Genomic DNA, 20,724 nt, shown 5'->3' with positions numbered 1-20,724 from the left:
CCATCCATTTACCTGCAAATGCCATGATTTTATTTTCTTTTATTGCTGAGTAATATTCCATTATTTGTGTGTGTATGTGTGTATACATACACACACACACACACACACACACACACACACATATACACTTCAGTTTTTAATCCATTCACCTATTGTAGGGCATCTAAGTTGGTTCCACAATTTAGCTATTGTGAATTGTGCTGCTGTAAACATTGATGCAGCTGTGTCCTATAGTATGCTGTTTTTAAGTCCTTTGGGTATAGACTGAGGAGAGGGACAGCTGGGTCAGATGGTGGTTCCATTCCCAATTTTCCAAGTAATCTCCATACTGCTTTCAATATTGGCTGCACCAATTTTCAGTCCTATCAGCAGTGGATGAGTGTGCCTTTTTCTCCCACATCCTCGCCAACACTTAGAATGGTTTTGATTTGCATCTCTCTAATTGCTAGTAATGATGAACATTTTTTCATGTATTTGTTGACTGATTGTATATTATCTTCTGAGAAATGTCTGTTCAGGTCCTTGGCCCATTTATTGATTGGGTTATTTGTTTTTTTGGTGTTTAGCTTTTGAGGTTCTTTATATACCCTAGAGATTAGTGCTCTATCTGATGTGTGAGGGGTAAAGATTTGCTCCCAAGATGTAGGCTCTCTATTCACCTCACAGATTTGTTTCTTTTGCTGAGAAGAAACATTTTAGTTTGAGTCCATCGCATTTATTGATTCTTGATTTTAATTCTGGCACCAAAAGAGTCTTATTAAGTAAGTTGGAGCCTAATCCCACATGATGGAGATTAGAGTCTACTTTTTCTTCTGTTAAACACAGAGTCTCTGGTTTTATTCCCAGGTCCTTGATCCATTTGAGTTGAATTTTGTGCACGGTGAGAGATAGGGGTTTAATTTCATTTTGTTGCATATGGATTTCAGTTCTCCCAGCACCATTTGTTGAAGATGCTATCTTTTCTCTAGTGCATGTTTTTGGTACCTTTGTCTAATATAAGATAATTGTAGTTTTGTGGGTTAGTCTCTGTGTCCTCTATTCTGTACCATTAGTCTACCAGTCTGTTTTGATGCCAATACCATGCTGTTTTTGTTACTATTGCTCTGTTGTATGGTTTAAGGTCTGGTATAGTGATGCCACCTGCTTTACTCTTTCTGCTAAGGATTGCTTTAGCTATTCTGGGTCTCTTATTTTTCCAGATGAATTTCGTGATTGTTTTTTCTATTTCTATGAGGAATATCATTGGGATTTTGATTGAAATTGCATTAAATCTGTATAGCACTTTTGGAAGTATGGTCATTTTGATAATATTAATTCTGCCTATCCAAGAGCAAGGTAGATCTTTCTATCTTCTAAGGTTTTTTTTTGATTTCTGTCTTTAGGGTTCTGTAATTTTCATTATATAGATCTTTCACCCTTACTGAGCTTCTTAATTCAAGAGTTCCTTCTAGCCTGACACAGTGGTGCACACCTGTAATCCTGGTGACTCCAGAAGCTGAGGATCATGAGTTCAAAGCCAGCCTCAGCAAAAGCGAGACACTCAGTGAGAACCTGTCTCTATTAAATACAAAATAGGGCTGGGGTGTGGCTCGGTGGTTCATGCCCCTGAGTTCAATCCCCAGTACCTCCCTCCCCACCCCACCCCGCCCAAGAAAAAGAGTTCTTTCTCCCATCAATACAGAGAAGCACAGTGCTTCAGTAGGGTGCTCCCTTTACTGGTAGGTAAGGGGCTGGGCGAGGCTTTTGGTTTTGTCCTTCTGAATTTTCTCCCATTGCTTCTCTCTTTCTCCCTGCCATAGACTGTCGAAGGCTGTCTGCATTACCTCTTTCTCATCCGAGAGCAGAGCGCCCCCAGATGTCTGACTGCATCTCCTTCCAGCCCTTCCTTTGAATTCCTAAGCAGCCACTGCTCTGAACTACCAATCTCAGATGTCCTCATTGCTCTCCCTTCCTGGGGTGACCTCATTCTGGAGGATGAACTTCATCTGTCTGGCACTGCTACACCTCCACTGTCCTGCTCCTGTGCAGTCTCCGTCTGCCTCCCCAGACCAGTGAGGGCTTCAGAGCTCAGCTGGTTTGGGATGTTCATTCTCTGTTTACCTTCAAGTGGAAGTTTATAGTAGTTCCCGACTCCTAATTTTGTGGTAGGCTTAGATTAGGGGTGGTTTGATTATCCTTGTTGACTGGTGTGGTTTTTATGGAATATATGGAGAATTCAAAATCTAGGCAACTGGCATTATTGTACAGAACACAGTTCTTGGACTTTTCTTGTGTTTTATCTTAAAAATTTGTTATGATAGTATCACATTTAAATTCTTCAAGAACTCTTTCTTGTTCTCAGCTTGTAGTTTTAATCGTATCCTATTCCCATTTCAAGGATGTAATATCCTCCCCGAGGACATTTATTGTAGCTTTTAAAAATATATCTCAGGGAGGATATTTATTATATCTTTTCAGAAAGTGTTACCCTGCCCACTGTATTACCTCTTTTTCCTCCATTTGCTTTTTCTTCTTCCTCTTCTTTTTAAAAATTTTCTTTTGGAGTCTCTTGTTCTTGTTAGCAGTTTACCTGAAACATCTGGTGTCCTGTCTGATCAGGGTGCTGGTGAAATGACCCAAAGCTGACAGGCAGCTCTGTTGTGAACAGGTGAGTGGCCTTTGGGCCTCATGCCAACAGCACTGGTTGGCAAGCCAGCTTTTGCACTGGGGGAGCTTTTCAGACAGCCAGATTTGAAGATTTCACTGGACAACTCATCATATCCTAAGACGAGTCCTATACCATTACAGTGAAATTTTTGGTTTAAATTGGAAAGACAGGGAGCTGAGGGCTCGTGGTGCTCCTGGTGTTTGGTGTGCAGATCCTCTCAGTTCCTCCATACTGTGGTGCCTGTGATTGTGCGTCTGAGTTTCTGGATGAAAGGGTTTCTATTCCTGCAGTCAGCCCCAGCTAGATACCAGTGTTTTGGTTCCACAGCTCTTCTGAATCTCTTGTTCTCTTCTTATCCACTTTTTATCTTCCAAAGAATTCGTGCACTGTTTCATCTACCATCGCCTCATATATCTTTTTAGAAATCTGTGTATTGTCCTTTAGCTGTTTCAGGTGAGAGAAAAAATAGATATGTGTGTGGTCATATTTTTAAGTTGTATTTGATTACCTTAGTACCAAGTTTCCACCCTTTTCTATACATCTAGATTGACTTTATTTACTAGAACAAAATAAAATTGCAGTGTTTTCAGAAAGATAATTATATCTCTCAGTCTACCTACCAAAAAATTACATTTTTGCAGACAGTTTAACTGTTGGATTGTCTAGTTGGATTAAAATTTGGAATGTTGTCTTCGATGACTGTCTTGATTCTCTTTGTGGTAGATGGTTCCTCTGGCAAGACCCAGATGAGGGTCTAGACCTGTGGGCTCCAGCTGCCTCTTCGAAACAGAGTGAAGACATAGAGTGTGGTTAAAAATAACAAATGAATATGAAAGAGGAGTAGTTAAAGCAGCCCATTCACAATTAAGTATAAAGTAAGGTAGCTTTATCTTTAATACCAAGTTTTTTTAAAAAGCACAGTTATATGGTAAGCTGAAAATTTCATGCAGTATGATACTACATAATGTTGATCATAATTGAAACTTCTCAGCCCTTTATGTTTTTCCCACTTGTTGATAGAGTGCCTCTTTGAGAGCCCCCTGCTGATTTAATTATCATATGCCAATTAGAATTATGGCTGATTAGATTTGAGTACAAGTGTGAAGCAGTTGATCTCTTGAGAATGAAAATGTTTTGCTTTCGTACTCTCTGGGGAAAACATACTTATAGCTGATTTCATAATGCTGTGAAAATACATTATTTGGTAACATGTGCTATTACAGACATTTCACTTTTGAATTATTATCCTACCTGTCTGTGTTCACTGGTCTTGGCTGGTTATCACTTGATTCATGATCTTGGCAGACCACCTAGCCTCATTGGGCCTTAGTGTCTTCATCTGTAAAATGGTGCTATTAATGTCTGCTTTACTCTTTACACAGCTGCAAAAATCAAATGTGATACTAGATGTGAAATTGCTCTAATAGCATAAAGTGCTACTTAAGAGTATTCTATTGGCTGGGGGTGCCGCTCAGTGTTAGAGCTCTTGCCTAGCATTTGTGAGTCCCTGAGTTTGATCCCCATCACTGCAAAAATTAAAGAAAGAAAAACGATTATACTATTGTTCTTGTTGTTTTTGCCATGATTATTTGCAAGCTTTTTTCTACTTTTCCATACACACTAATCTACTGAAAAGAACATATTGATCTTAGAATTAGAAAAACCTGCCATGTTCATTTTGTAGCAGAAAGAGTTGGAACCATTTAATCCCTGTGTGAGTCTCAGTTTCCCCTTTCATAAGTGGGGTTAGCTATAACACGATTGATGTAAAAAACATGAATATGCTTTGTGAGATCTGTAAAGAATATTATAAATCCAAGGGATTATTTTTTGTGATTTTTTTTTCATTTTCTCATAGAATTGCCACTTGTTCCTTTTAATATTATAGAAAAAGGGAAAAAAGAGTATTAAAAGTGTGTTTGGGATTAAAAAGTAGAGATTTTATTAGCGGTTCTTAAAAGTCAGTGAGATTTACACTGGGAATAGTTGTGGAATGAATGAGTGATTTGAGACTCAGCAGGGTAGAGGGATCCAGCAGAGATTCCCACATCATCTTGGATAGACCCAAAAGGGTTTTAAGCCAACACTCTGTCCTTTGAAAAGTGAACATGTGTAGAACCCAAACTTATCAGTGTAGTGCAACAGGAAATGGAATGCCTTCATCACAAGCTGGTCTTTGCCCTTCAGAGTAAGGGCTGTTCTAGTTATTGCTTTGAATAGCATCAACCTGTCTTTCAATGTCTTAACATTTCTCATTTTGTATTTTATGTTCTTAGAAAGCCATATGTAGTTATTCAAAGGTAAAGATTATTCTAAAGAGCACAGTAAGGAAGACAGAAAATCATTTGAACAACTGGTAAATCTTCAGAAAACCCTTTTGGAGAAAACAAGTCAAGAAGGCCGGTTACTCCGAAATAAAGGCAGTGTAAGAGCTGTTAATTTGTGTGAAATCATAATTCCAAAAAATTATATCTTAGGATGATTTGTTAAGAAATAAGTGTCTGTTAAAATATAGCAAATTAACTGAACCCTATATAAAAAGCTATGTAAAAATCTAGTATAAAAAACATTAACAAGCTGAGTATATTGTACAATTTAATACAGGTAAAAGTAGGCCTGTCCCTCTTCTAAGCCACCTGAAAGGGATCACCATGTTACATCAAAATACCATATCCTGCTGTTGATGATCATCACCCTGTTTCATTAAGAGATGATGTCAATCATAAACGATACATGTGATGTTCACAGTATTTTGTGCTTAAAATGTATTTTTTTAAAGAGAGAGAGAGAGAGAGAGAGAGAGAGAGAGAATTTTTTTAATATTTTTATTTTTCAGTTTTTCAGCAGACACAACATCTTTGTATGTGGTCTGAGGATCGAACCCGGGCCGCACGCATGCCAGGCGAGCGTGCTATCACTTGAGCCACATCCCCCCCCTTAAAATGTATTTTCTAAATGTTAGCTATCATTAAGATAATCATGCTAAAATACTGTATTAAAAGGAATTGTACATTTGTAGAAAGATTCATGTTAAAATTATTTAAAATTTAAATGCCATCCTATGGTGTATGCTCTCAATCAAAGGAAAAAGTAAGCACCTTATTACTAATGAGATGAATCAAAGTGAATAGCAGCCATGCTAGTGCTTTGCACGTCACGCCAGTGCGATGCAAAATATGAATGTTAAATTGGATTACCTGGCGGCCAGTGCCCACCACACAGGGATACTGTGCTCTGTGAGATCCCACGCGAGGCACCTCTGTAGAGTGTGCTTCAGGGTGAAGGAGACGTGAGAGGATAGGACGTCTCTGACCTTCTTGGCTGTGGTCCTGTCTTTCCCACAGGTTCTTATCCCAGGCCTAGTGGAGGGGTCCACCAAAAGGAAGCAGATTCTGAGCCCAGAAGAACTGGAGGAAAGACAGAAGAGAAGACAAGAAGCAGCAGCCAAGAGAAAGAGATTAATAGAGGAAAAGAAGAGGGCAAAGGAAGAGGCTGAACATAAGAAAAAGTATGACCATAAAGTACTGTGGTTTCCAGTGACATAGGTCTCGTCTCCTCTACTAGATTGTGGAGAAGGGAAGGATATTCATATGGGAAATTTAATATTTTTTTAAGAGAGAGAGAGAATTTTTTAATATTTATTTTTTAGTTCTTGGGGGACACAACATCTTTATTTTTATGTGGTGCTGAGGATCGAGCCCAGCGCCTCGTGCATGCCAGGCAGGCGCGCTACTGCTTGAGCCATATCCCCAAGCACTTAATATATATTTGATGGAAAAAAAGTATGTCTGTGTTACTAACCAAGCTGAGGGTCACATTTGGCAAAGGATTCCACAATTGAACATCACTTAAAAATTCAAAAAAGTATCAACCTGATAGTTCCTGTTGGTAACAGAATACTTTTTTTTTTGGATTAGGGATTGAACCTGGGACACTCTACCATGATCTACTTCCCCAGTTCTTTTTATTTTTTTATTTTGAGCCAGCTCTCACTGAGTTGTCCAGCTGGCCTCTAACTTGTGATCCTCTTGCCTCAGCTTCCGGAGTAGCTGGGATCGCAGGTGTGCACCACCACGCCTGACTCCACAGAACACTTTTTCAAAGATTCAGCTTTAACGTTGAGTCCACTTTAGTGAGAAGTCTTGAGTACCTAAAGCAGAGGAACAGGAAATTCTAAAGATTTTATTATAGTTGACAAGGAATTGTTTATTTGAACAGACCCTTTTAGTCATGTTCTTAAAAACAGGGACATTTGGTGGCTGTTCATTATTGAAGTGTAATCAAGAGATAGTTGGGCTGATCACTAAAACTTGTTTATTTACAATTGTGCAGAAAACATCAGTTGGTGAGTTTGTGATTGCATCTCACTTGGCAGTTACTGTTTGGAATAGCAGTGCAGAATGTGCTCAAAGGAGAGGTCACTTTTCTCTTCTCTCTGGCCTATTGAAGGATGGCTTGGTGGAAGTCCAACAACTACTGGTCCTTCTGCCTGCCCTCTGAGGAGAGTGAGCCTGAAGACCTCGAGGATGAGGAAGACGGGGGTGCTGCCGAGCTGGGCTGCGAAGACCCAGACCCAGCCTCCATCCAGTATGTCAGCGGTGACGTCACACACCCTCAGGCCCAGGCCGAGGACGCCTTCATTGTGCATTGTGTAGGTATGAGAAGTGGTGTGGGACAGGGAGGGTGCCTCGTCTTCATGGTGCCAAGAAAGGGAGAGGATGAGGCACAGTCATGGCTTAAGGGCTGGTCCCAGTGCAGTGTCATGTGGCCAGGAAAGCATGGCTTGTAGAATCAGTGGACATGGATTTGACTCTTGGCTCTTTGGTTTACCTGGTTGAGTTACCCACTCTCCCTGAGTGTCAGCTTCCTAATCTATGTTAATGGGACAATATCTGTCTCATCCTCTGCACAAGTTTTTTAAGAGGGTGAAACAAGGCTGCATTTTAGAAGAAAACTGTATTCTCTGAGAAACTTCCTGTGTGTTCCCCTGACAACCTTTGCATGTTCTGTATCCTCTGCCAGGAACCCTATTTTCCCAAATAATCCCATCAAGCATTGTTCAAGTGTCTGCTTGTTAAACAGTCTGTATGTTGCCTCTGTTACTCTGTCCTCTTTCTACACTACTTACCTTTATGCCCTCCTGATATATTAACGTATGTCTTTGAATGTCTCATTGCATTAGAACATAAGCTTAATGGAAGAGGACTGTGTGTGTGCATGCGTGTTCACTGTATTACCCCAGTACCTGAAATGATGTCTGACATGTGATACAGGTAAATAAGCAGTTGTGGTGTGAATGAGTATAAATACCAGGTGCTGACCAAGCTATATTAATTTGAACTTGAATGAGTCATTTAACTTTTTCTCTTACTTGCTTGTAAAATGGGAGTTGTATGCTGTGGTATTAATAGTGCTTGTCACTACTGTGTTACATCCACTCTCCACCCTCCAGAGTTATAGACCCACCAGAGATTTCTGCTTCTTCATAACACTCATTTTTGAGCTGCCTCTCTGTTATGATGACCAGGCGTATCTTTCAGAAAACCTGAACATATTTGGGAATCCAACTATGATTCTCTTAGGAGATCAGATATATCGTTCCTTCCCTTTGAAAAAATCATTCTACTACAAGCCTATCTTGTGTGATTTTGTTTTTCTAAATTGTGGGCTTGACTTTGCCTCTTACAGATGAAAATTTTCTTTCTTCCGTCAGATGACTCTGGCCGCTGGGGCAGAGGTGGCTTATTCACGGCTCTGGAAGCACGATCAGCTGAGCCAAGAAAAATATATGAGCTGGCAGGAAAAATGAAAGGTAAGAAACAGAACAATGGAATAAGACAGGAAAAGACACTCAGGACGGTATTGGGGTTAACTAGCCCTCGAGAAGACTTAGGAGAGCCGATTGGGATCGGAATTCTGTCATCTCTCTGCCTGTTTTCTCATCTGTAAGGTATATACTTTGTCACACCTACCCCATGGGACTACAGTGAAGATAATGAATGTGTAGGTATTTTGAAAAATGTCAATTGCTTCATCTTCAAGTATTAGAATAAAGATTATTTCATCCAACTCATGCCATCTTCATAAGGGAATATCCCATAAAAATGTCAGGAGCTATAGGAGAGAAAGGCCACACACTATTAAAACTGGTGGGTGGTGGGTCAGGTCTGTGCTAGGTGGATTATGAGGTCAGCAGAGCCTGGGTACAACACTCCCTGGAGACAGAAATAAGGCTGTTTGGGACTAGGAGAACTTAGAAGACTAAGATGTATTGTCCTTTGTCACACAGAAGGGAAAAGGCCACCTCCTTTACATGTCAAGGTTGCCACATGTCAGCAAGAGTAAGATGATCACTGAGGTCATTTTCTGTGGTTGAGCAGTCACGGGACCTTGTCCAACAAAGAAGGGCCCTCAGATATCTTATAGACTGGTTTTTCCTAATTCTTTTGCCCAGTTCTCTAAAGTAGAGAGAAACATAAGGGTGTAAAACACATTGCTGAAAGAAGGGTTTGGTATGTGTTTTGAAACAGCCAACCCAGATCTAGATCTTGACTTGGCAAGATTCAAAACAAAAGCAGAAAGGTGCAGAGAACCCAGGAGTGGTCAGAGCCAGAGGTGCCGACTGAGGTCCCTGTTGGAAATCGTGTTGGAGAAATGAGAGGGCAGAAAACAGTACGTGGAAAACTTTTGGAGCTAAGAGAAGACAGTAAGAATTTTCAGAAAAATAAGAGAACCTTGAGAATGTAGTATTTTGAAGCAAAGGGTTTGCTTTTTAAATTGAAGTATTCAGATTTTTTTAAAAACTGGATATAATATACCTTAATGAGATACCTTGGGAATGGGATCAGGTCTAAACACAAAATTCACTTATATTTCACATAAAACTAATGGACATAGCCTGAAGGTAATTTCATACATTATTTTTAGTGCACTGTGCATCACATGAGGTCTAATGTGGAATTTTCCACTTGTGGCATCATATCACTGTTAAAAATTTGGGATTTGGGAGGATTTGGAATTTCTGGATTAGGGATGCTGCTCAACCTTTGTAAGGGAAGAGAGAATATTAAGAAGGCAAAGTGGTTTACAGTGTCAGACTCTGAATTAGTATATAGGGTAAAAATGGGAGTTCATAACCCACTTGAATCTAATGTATGAAATATGGTATGTTAAGAGCTTTGTACTGTTTTGAACAACCAATAAAAAAAAAGAATTGGGAAAAGGCCACTGGATTCAACCCGTGATCAGTCACATGACCTTGGAGCACTTTGAGGAATGTGAGGACTGTCACCTGATTGTATAGATTTAAGGTAAAAATGGTCAGTAAGAAAATGGAGTTGGAATGTGTACACTCTTTTCTGAAGAAGGATTTATATTTTTTTAATCTTTTTTTTGTAGTTGTAGATGGACAGAATGCCTTTACTTTATTTTTTTATTTTTATGTGGTGCTGAGGATTGAACCCAGTGCCTCATGCATGCTAGGCAAGCTCTACCACTGAGCTACAGCTCCAGCCCCATGAAGGATTTAAAAAGCCTAGATCAAAGTAGGTGGAACTGGACCAAGGCTTCCTGGAATGGTAAGAGTTATCTGGGGTCTGGGAAGATGGGTTGAATTTGAATAGGTGGATAGAATGGCAAGAGATGCCTAACAGTCACATTCTTTTTGGTATCCCTATAATATTTACTGTTCCCAAGTCATTACACAGTCCACACGCATGGGCCAGGCGTAGGCCAAGGAACAGCAGAGTTCAATTGTAAAGGGAGGGTTGGCCACATCATAGAAGACCATACATGGTTTGTCTAGGGGATATGTTCTAAGTAGGACCACATCCAGTGGATCACGGCTAGACAAACAGGAAACCTGATCAGAAGAATGGCATAGCAGGGCTGGGGCTGGGGCTCAGTGGTGGAGCACTTGTCTAGCATATGTGAGGCACTGGGTTCAATTCTCAGCACTGCATATAAATATATAAAGGTCCATTATCACCTAGAAAAAATAAAAAGAAAATGATGTAGCAGAGCCAATATTTTAGAATTGAAAGATTGGGGTGTGCAAGATATCTACCTTTTTAGTTTAAACAAATAGTTTAAACTGGGTTATGTAGAGCCCAGAATTAAATGAGCACATCTGCCTAGAATGTCAGTTTGATTTGATTTGTATGGGGTAGGAAAACATGCAAATAGGTAGCCGTAGTAGAATGCAGAATTTGAATGATGTGAGACAAACACTAAGACTTCCAAAGGCAATTCAGGCTCATAGAAGTCCTCCCCACCTCCCTACCCAGGGATGCCTCTAGCACTCGCTTTCCCTCTCCGTTGCCTGTAGGGCACTTGGCTGATGATGTTTGGGGAATACTGAGTTAGCAGAACATGAAAAATTCAGGAGGGAAGCAGATGAGAACCTGGCTAAGGCGGTGACTGAGGTCAGGAGAACAGGGGAGTGAGAAAAGGCTACGAAAGACTGACAGAGGTAAGGTCCTAGACCTAACTGGATTTGGAAGAGCAGGCACAGAAGGGTTTGGAGTAATTCTCCTTCAGTGGTCCATGTGAGGCTGAGTGTTCTTTCTCTTGTTCTTTTTTCTTTTTTTAATCTCAGACTTAAGTTTGGGAGATGTCCTTTTATTCCCTATTGATGATAAAGAGTCAAGAAACACAGGGCAAGATCTGGTAAGTTTAAAAACAAAAACACATCTCTTAATCAGAACTAACATTTGGCTCCCAATAATTTCTCTTAAAGCCTTTCCTGCCCCTGCTGGCCAAGATCTCTAGTATGCGAGTGGTTTGCTACGGCTGCCATAACAGTGCCTCAGACTGGCACTCAGCTTAATCCTAGATATGTATGTTCTCAGAGCTCTGGGTGCCACCAGTCCAGGGTTAGAGTGTTGGTAGGTGGGTTTCTCCTGAGGCTTCTCTCCTTGACTTGCAGATGACCACCTTCTCACTGTGTTCTTCAGAGGACACAAGCCAGTTTCGATTAGGGCCCACCCTAATAACCTCATTTTAACTTGATAATCTCCATTCTTTAATTGTTTTTATTTTACGTGACAGAATGTATTTTAACATGTCATACATACATGGAGTGTAACTGCCCACTTTTTTTTTAAGAGAGGGAGAGGGAGCAGGAGAGAGAGAGAGAGAGAGAGAGAGAGAATTTTAATATATATATATATATTTTTAGTTATTGGCGGACACAGCATCTTTGTTTGTATGTGGTGCTGAGGATTGAACCCGGGCCACACGCATGCCAGGCGAGCATGCTACGGCTTGAGCCACATCCCCAGCCCTGTAACTGCCCATTCTTGTGGTTGTCCATGGTGTGGAGTTACACTGGTTATGTGTTCATATATGAACATAGGAAAGTTATCTGCAATTCATTCTACTGTCAGTATAAATCTTTTTAAGGCTTTTGTCCAAGTGTAGTTACATTCTGGGGTACTGGGAGTACCCCAAATTCAAAACATGAATTTGGGGGAGCAGGGTCCATCCCATAACAAGCAGGTTGGCCCCCACACTCCCCTCGCCATCCCCCAGCCTTCTGAGTATCACAGTCCCTGAGCACTGTCCTCTGTGTCCTTATCGTCCGCTGGCCTAGACTCCAGGCCCCTTTGTGTGTAGGGACTTTTCTATCCTTAGTATTTCACATAGTATTGGCTCCTAGGAAATGCTCAGTGAACATTTACTAAACAGTAAGAAAATATGTCTCAAAACTCTGGGGGTTTCATCATTTATTACATGAAAGTTTCTGTAAAAGATTGTGTTTGCTGGCCAGCCACAGGCAGAGGAAAGGAACCAGTACAACACTTCCTGCTTACATCAGAATCCTCCTTTTGCACCTTAAGTATCTCTTGCTTGCTTGTCTGTCATTTGGAATACCTGTAGTGAATTTATTTACCACACCAACAGTTTTCTCCAAGACCTGAGTCCACATCCCAAATTTTTTTTTTTTTAAAGAGAGAATTTTTTTAATATTTATTTTTTTTAGTTTTCGGCGGACACAACATCTTTGTTTGTATGTGGTGCTGAGGATCAAATCCGGGCCGCACGCATGCCAGGCGAGCACGCTACCACTTGAGCCACATCCCCAGCCCCTCCACATCCAAATTTTGAACCAAAACTTACACTTAAAAAATTTAGAAACCAGGCTGAAAGACGTTCATTCTCTTCATATTGGTGGTGTATGTGACTAGCAACAAAGTGGTTTCCGGTTTATTGATTCATTCAGGAATTTCTAAAATAAGAAAAAAAAGGCAGAGGGTGGACAATATAATGTCCATGCATGAGAATTTCAGAATATAGTTACTCAGGAAACTGTTCACGGTGTGGAACGTTGTGTCTGGGACGTGACTGTCGTGACTCACATTGGCTCCAGAAGCTCCCTGAACTCTCCAGCTTCCCCCCACTAGGAGGAGGTGGGGGATCTTTGGCATCTGTTTTCATAGAGATTGTCTAGACAGAAATGGTTCCCAGGACAAGCAGGCAGCCTAACTCTAGTGTCAGAGGACTGGATCGTGAGAACCTCTAAAATCCTATCTACTTCTAAGAGTCTTAGAATTTTTCTTTACCTATGAGAACATTTAGAAAGTACAAGTTTTAGATTCCAGTTTTTAACATATCATGAAAAGAGGAAGAAATTCCCGTTACCACAAAAACAAGTTATGATGAGTACATAATCACACATTGTTGTGCAAGCAGAGCATACAAAAGAGATGGAACCACCCAGTGCAGTGACACACACCTGTAATCCCAGCAGCTCAGGAGGCCGAGGCAGGAGGATCACAAGTTCAAAGCTAACCTCAGCAATTTAGTGAGGCCCTAAGCAACTTAACAAGACCCTGTCTCAAAATGAAAAATAAAAAAAAAAGACTGGAGATGTGGCTTAGTGGTTAAGCACCCCTGGGTTCAATCTCCGTAACCAAAAAAGGGGCCGGGGGGATGGAGCCAAGGCCTAGGTGGTCCATAAAAGGCTATGTCCCCTCCATGGGCAGGTCACTGAGTTGACAGTGGAACTGTCTCATGTCATCCATCTAATGGTTGTTCTTTCTAGCTAGCCTTGGTAGTGGCTCAGCACCGTGATCGCTCCAATGTCCTGTCTGGCATTAAGATGGCAGCCCTAGAAGAGGGCCTCAAGAAGATATTTTTAGCAGCAAAGAAAAAGAAAGGTAAGCTTTTCCATCTGAGATCAGGAGAGGACCTTCTTCTTCCAGACATGTGGTGTCGTTTTGAGGGGGAGATGAGGAGTGTCCAGGCCACATTCGGTTTGCACGGCAAAGGTAGAGCACAGAGTGATGACCACTTCATCTTGTCTGTGTGTGACCGTCTTCCTTTCCAGGTTGGTTTTGTATTTGTTATCGCATTTTTATCATGATTTTACAGTGGGGAAGCAGAAGATTAGAGATGAAGAAATTTGGTCATACGCGATAGGGAAAAGCCGTTTATTAAACTTAGAGAGTCACAGTATGCCATGACTCTCGCCAAAGAAATTTAATTTTGTCTCTAAACCTAGTGTGTCTTGGTGTTTGTTGAATTTCATGGATTATTGGGGAATCTTTGATTTCACCATTAATCATATTCTACTTCCATTGTGCCTGCTTATTTTCAAGAGCCTGTGGATCTTTATGTTCAGCAGAACAACTTAATTTTTTCCTATTATAATCCCCTTGCCAGCATATTTTTCACACTGTATTTGTGTATTTCGGGTGGACAGTCAATGGTTATTTTCTTCTCTGTATATCGTATACCCATCATCCCATTTTTGATGAGTGAAGACATCATGATCTTTTTTTTTTTTTTTTTTTAATAGCAAGTGTCCATCTTCCACGCATCGGTCATGCCACCAGGGGTTTTAACTGGTATGGTCCTGAGTGACTTATTCGGAAACATCTGACTGCAAGAGGCATCCCAACTTACATGTATCCTTTTGTGGCCCTGATAATATGTTCCCGGATTCAGGAGGGAAATATGTTGTTTTCTGGTATTGCTATTTAATCCACAGCCAAGTCCTCTCCTGCCATGTTCTTAATTCTGCCCTCCTCAGTGAGACAGACACTCAGAAGCAGTTTCTGACTTATATGTATATCCAGAGCGCACACCCATGAGATAGACATAGGAACACTTTTGGATGCCAAGAGACAGATTTAAAAATATATGAAGGGGAGAATCAATTGAGCAATTGCCTTTTAATTACATACTAAATTTATTCTTACTACTTTTCTAGAAATCTTTCAGGTCTGTGGACCAAGGCCTGATTCTAAGAATTTATTCTGTTCTCTAAGCAGTTAACAGATAAGTGAACTATTTTATTTTGGGAACTTTTTGATATAGTCTGAAGAGGCTATATGAAATTCATTCTATTAAGTCAATAACTAAACTAATATTTATTTCTCAAGATATCCATTAGCATTCTTTGAACTATTTTACTCTATCCAAAATCAGAAGCTGCCAAGTTAACCCCCCCAATGGCTATAATTATACAGAAAATCCATCTTTGTACTTAGATTCTTACTGAATCATTCAGTCACAACTCCTTACAAAAACTTTAAATAGAGAAGGTTTTATGTGCTTGCACAATTTAAGCAGTAGCATAAGAGTTTTACTACAATAGATTAATAGTAGCAATAATTAGTGCCAACAATATTGGAAGTACTTATGATATTGAGAAAAGAAATTAGGACATATTACTTTTAGAATGGTTATATCACTGATTATTAAACTAGTAGTCTTGACAAAGTTGAATATAAAGTGATGAAATACATCTTCCTTGACCACCCTTATCAGATATTACTTCCCTAGAAGCAAGACTGCTGTCCTTCATTCACAGTCCCCACTTTCCTCCTCAGCACAGCAAGTGCCTTAACAGTAGGCCCTGCACCAGATCCAGTAGTTAGCAGCCAGCTATCAAGATATTGACCCAGGGGCTGGATTTGTGGCTCAGTGGTAGAGGCTCGCCTAGCACGGTCAAGGCCCTGGGTTCCATCCTCAGCACCACATAAAAATAAATAAATAAATTAAAGATATCGTATCCAACTACAACTAAAAAATAAATATTAAAAAAAAGATATTGGTCCAGACTGACTGTCATGAGTATCTTAGAAAAGAATTGGGCCAGGCATCATAGTGCACACCTATAATTCTAGTGACTCAGGAGGCTAATGTAGGAGGATTGCAAGTTCAAGGCCAGCCTCAGCAACTAGCAAAACACTATCTCAAAAAGGACTGAGGATGTGGTTAAGCATCCCTCAGTTCAATCTTAATACCAAAAAAAAAAAAAAAAAAAAAAAAAGCGGGGGGTATTTGGGGAGCTTTGGGATAGTGTTTTTCTAATTCTAACTTTGTTCTCCTAGATCTGTTACTCTGATATGGTACCTGTAATAGAGGATGCACAACTTATTTGGGAAAGTTATTTGATCTCAGTTTGTATAACTATTTGCATAATGATAAATATTCTGGTCTCTTTGCCATTTTATTCTTTTCCTCTGTATCTAGGTGTTTTTCCTCCTTCACCAGATGTTTTCTTTACAGAAGGAAAGACTGTCTGCATTAAGGAGATACAAAGGAAATAGAACAGGAATAGAACAGGGTGTCTGGGAGAAGGAAACACCTTCAGGTTATTCATGCCTTCAAGAGACAGCCTCAGGAATAGAGCTGAGAAGAGAGTCTTGATCCAGTGAAGTAAAGCTGCTCCTGCCCTTCTTTTTGTACTGCTTGGTATCTCAGTCTGAAAAAAACACTTTGGCCTAGAGGCCTATCAAATGCAACTTCAGAAAAAAACAGTGAATCTCCTTTCCCTACCCATTAAATCCATTTCAGCTTCAACACATGAGAGAATTGTGAAAATGGCACAAAGCAGGCATAAAATGACTAGTGGTGTTGGAGAAGGTCGGGGCGTGAGAACCACTGGGGAAAGAGTCATGGGGATAAACCTAAGTCTGACTCTTCCCACTTTTGTATGTGAAGTCTTCGTCTTGGGCAGCTGTCCTCAGCCAGCCTAATTTCTGCCTCTTTGAGGCCGTCAACACCCTGAATGCTGCAGAGTCCTTGTCAGAGGTCTCAGACAGGGGCCTTTGATGCAGGAAAACCTCACAGAGCCAGGGTCATGATGTAAGAAAGGTAGCACTTCAGTACTTTATGACTCTGTTCAACTCCTACCTATACCTTCATCCTTCTGCAGCTTAGCATCTGTGCCAAATTCATGATTCCTTATTCTTTTCTCCCCAATTTTTTCATTGCATTTAACTGCCTCCTGTCCACTTTTCTTTCCACGAATACTTAACACAGAGGTTATTTTTTTAGTTGACAATATTATCTGTACTTACTAGGAATACAGAGTTCTAATTTGACACATGTATCTCATATAATTGGTCACGATGTATAATAGCCAAGTTGAAGTGATTAATAAGCATTTCTGTCTCCTCAAATATTATTTCTGTGTGCTGGGATCCTTCAGAGTTTCCTCTAGTTATTTTGTTATGTATAATTGTTATAGACTGTTGTCACTATGCCATAGAACATTGGAAGTACTCCCCTCTCCACCCATGGTATTTTGGTACCCATTATCACCCTCTCCGAAGCCCCCATTTTCTACCCTTCCTAGCCTCAAGCAACCTCTGTCATTCTATCTACTTCTGTGTAATCAGAATTTTTAGCTTCAACAAATGAGTGAAAACCATTTGATATTCATATTCTATACCTGGCTTGTTTCACTTGACAGTTTATCCACTAACACTACCTGGGTAGTTTCTGAACATCGGAGAGAAGTATAGTAACAGGGAACTCAGTACCCAGAGCGCATATGTGATCTTTCCATGGGCACAGTTGTTGTTTTTGTTGGCTTGGGGGAAGGGGTGGGGGTGTTTGTCACCTTACACTACATGCCATGCCCCCACCATGGGGATTTCACCTAGGGTAGACCCTACGTCAGGGTTCTCCAGGAAAATAGAACATCTGCTGGTAAAAGGAGGCTCATTAGATTGGCTTACGTGACCAAGGGCTAAAACGTTCCACAGTGGCCATCTTTAAGCTGTGGAGAGCAGGGAAGTCATCGGCAGCTCAGTGCAAAGAGCTGGGAGCCTCAGAAGGAGGGGTACTGATGGTGCAGCCCCCAGCCCAACTCCTTGAGGGTTGTTGGTGTGAGTTTAAGTCCAAAGACAGGAAAACCTGCAGTAAATTGTCAAAGGGAAGCAGCAGAAGAAAAGGAACCCTGGAAAACAAGTTTCCCTCTTCTACTTTATGTTCCGTCCAGGGCCCCAGCCTGTTGGATGGTGCTGTCCACAGTCAGAGTGGGTCTTCCTCATTCACTCTGACAATCCATATGCCAGTCCTCTCTGTGAACACCCTCACAGACACACCCAGAAGTATGTTTTACCACTTCTCCAGGCATCCTTCAATTCAGTCACGTTGACGCCCAGAATTAACCGTCCTAGAATCCCCAGGCTGTCTCCTGGTTAATTGGGCCAAGATACACATGGATATAGCCTCAGAAAACTCTCAGTAGGAATGCTGGCTATCCCAGACTGGAAATTTCAAAGTCCTCACAGGCATATAGCCACGAATAAACACCCTGAAGTAGGCTTGCTGTGGGAAAGGATATTAGATATCTCCCAGTAGTCAACCAGGATGCTGTAGCAGAAATGAGCGGCTGTCTGGATTTGAACTGTTGTAGGGATCAGTAATCCCGCCCGGAATCAGATCAGGGACTTGCTGTCTAAGACTACAGAGTTGTGTTGGTGCTTGGACTAAGGGCAGGTTCACATGTGGCTCACACTGCCCCTTCTCCTGTTACTGCAGTCCTGCCCACAGAAGGTGCTGAGCCAGTAACTCTGGCTATTCCTGTTACCCTGTGCCCAAGCTTCATGGCTAGGGGAACTGCTTAGCTCTGGCCAGGGTCCCGTTCCCAGGCAGGCACTACCATGTAGCAGTAGAGAAGAACCACAGTTGCTGTTGTCACCCCACCTCTGCAATTCCCACTGCCAGCCACCCCTGCATCTTATCTGACCAAGTTCTGTCAAAATTGGGTGTGAATGCCACAGAGGAGGTGCCCAGGTTCCTTCTGCTGCCTCTTCCCATGCAGCATCTGGGCCTCAGGCCCCTCACTACTACTGGTGCCTTTAATGTCCAGGTCCCTTGATTGTTGGAGAGCTAGCTTCAACAATGCCTGAGGAAACTCCTGTCACCTAATAGGAGCCACCATTCCCATTATAAGGATAGCTCCACAGTGAAGACCCCACATCCACTGTTGTCTGCATCACACTTGCCTGAATTGCTAGTGTGTTTCCACTCTTGCATGGCCCATCGGGGCAGTGGTCCTATCCACTATCTATACCATGCCCTAATTTACTAAGCACAGCTGAAGAAGCTTCAGAAACTACACAATGGTTCCCAGCTAGAATCAAAGCCAGCCTTGTCAAGCCAACACCCAAGACACATTTTCAGGTGGAGTCTGCTTACTAAGAAGGCTACACCATAAATGTAGTTACCTGATGTACTAAGTCTTGGGAGGTGGGGGTTGTGGGGGACTACCAACCAGGATCATCCAGCAATGCTATCCTTCAGAATCAAAGAAATAAGACTTTCTCAGAACTGAATTAAGACCAGCCTTACAAAAGATACTTAAGGGAGTCCTGTGCCCAGAAGTCAAAGAAAATTACTGTCATGAAAGTAAACCCTACTAGAAGAGCAAATACACAAAAGAAAAACATTTTTATCAGTAAAGTAAGCCATCAACTCACAAAGATAAACGAGAGAAAGTAAAGAACAAATAATATTCAAAACAACTAACAGGAATAAGCCTTTACTTATCAATGACCTTGCATGGAAACAATTAAAAGATAGCTGGACTGAATAAATCAAAAAGCAAGATCCAATAATATGCTTCCTAAAAAATAAATCACAGGTAAAAACATAAAATGAAAGACTGGAAAATGATATTCCAAGCAAAGGGAAACCTAAAGCTAGTAGAAGCAGTAGCTACATTTACATGTGATGAAATAGACTTTAAGATAAAAACTGTAAAGACAAAGTCACTAATAATAATCAAGGATTCAATAAGAAATATGATAAATTTATGTGTACCTAACATCAGAGCAACCAGTTTTATAAAATAGCCACTATTAGACCTAAAGGGAGAGAGACTAATACCGTAACAGAGGGGAATTTCAATACTCCACTTTCGTCAGTGGACAATTCATCCAGCCCCTCCCCCCAAAAATGAACAAACATCAGAGTTCAACTATATGTCAGAACATTCCATTCAACAGCTACAAAGTACACATTCTTTTCATCAATTCATGGAATTTTCTCTAGAATACACAATATATTAGGTCCCAAAATAATTCTAAATAAAATTTTTAAATGAAATTATATTCTGTATCCTTTCTGATTACCATGGGGAAAAAACTAGAGTCAGCAACAAAATTAATTTAGACATGGACACTGAACAACATACATTTGAATCAATAGTGGTTTGTCAAGGATAAAAGAAGAGAAACATTAAAATTTCTGGAAACAAAATGAAAACAGCATGCTAAAACTTACGGTATACAACAAAACCAGTATTCAGAGGGAACTTGATAGCAATAGTGCTTACATTAAAAAATATTTTTTAAAAACTTCAACTAACCTTAAAATGCATCTCAATGATCTAGAAAGCAAGAATAAACCAACCTCCAAATTAAAAGGAATGAAAGATCAGAGCAGAAATAAATGCAAAAGAGACTAAAAGGGCAATACAAAAGATCAATAAAATAAAGAGTTAATATTTTAAGAAGGTGAACAAAAGCAACAAACCTTTAGCTAAACTAAGCAAGAAAAAAAGAGGACCCAAATAAAATTAGACATTAAGCAAAAGAAGACATTAGCACAGAAATACAAAGGATCATTATGAGATTCTGATAAAAATAAATACGATATGCTAACATTTATAAATCTAATCAAGAAAAAATGGACAAATTTCTAGACACACATAACCTATCAAAATAAATCTGAGGACTCTGCTTCTTCTGGCTCATAGACAGCCACATCTTCTCCTCTTGTGCACATCCTCTTGTCTCTTGAGGTGCCAGCCACGCTGTCCCTAAGACACG

General features: G+C 40.6%; 1 protein-coding gene across 1 annotated transcript in view; it reads left to right on the top strand.

Annotated features, from left to right (window-relative positions):
• Positions 1-15,500, top strand: part of LOC143390230 (chromodomain-helicase-DNA-binding protein 1-like) — a 51,174-nt gene extending 35,674 nt beyond the window's left edge. The window contains 8 exon segments of the mRNA XM_077108333.1: positions 4,924-5,072; positions 5,992-6,155; positions 7,097-7,302; positions 8,361-8,459; positions 11,244-11,314; positions 13,692-13,806; positions 14,448-14,556; positions 15,422-15,500. Coding sequence (XP_076964448.1) covers positions 4,924-5,072; positions 5,992-6,155; positions 7,097-7,302; positions 8,361-8,459; positions 11,244-11,314; positions 13,692-13,806; positions 14,448-14,556; positions 15,422-15,500 — 992 coding nt within the window.
• The last annotated feature ends 5,224 nt before the right edge of the window (positions 15,501-20,724 follow it).

The sequence above is a fragment of the Callospermophilus lateralis genome, unplaced genomic scaffold (assembly GCF_048772815.1).
Source record: "Callospermophilus lateralis isolate mCalLat2 unplaced genomic scaffold, mCalLat2.hap1 Scaffold_52, whole genome shotgun sequence".
Lineage (NCBI taxonomy): Eukaryota > Metazoa > Chordata > Mammalia > Rodentia > Sciuridae > Callospermophilus > Callospermophilus lateralis.
Note: the sequence above shows the minus strand (reverse complement) of the source record. Positions and strands in the feature narration are given on the sequence as shown.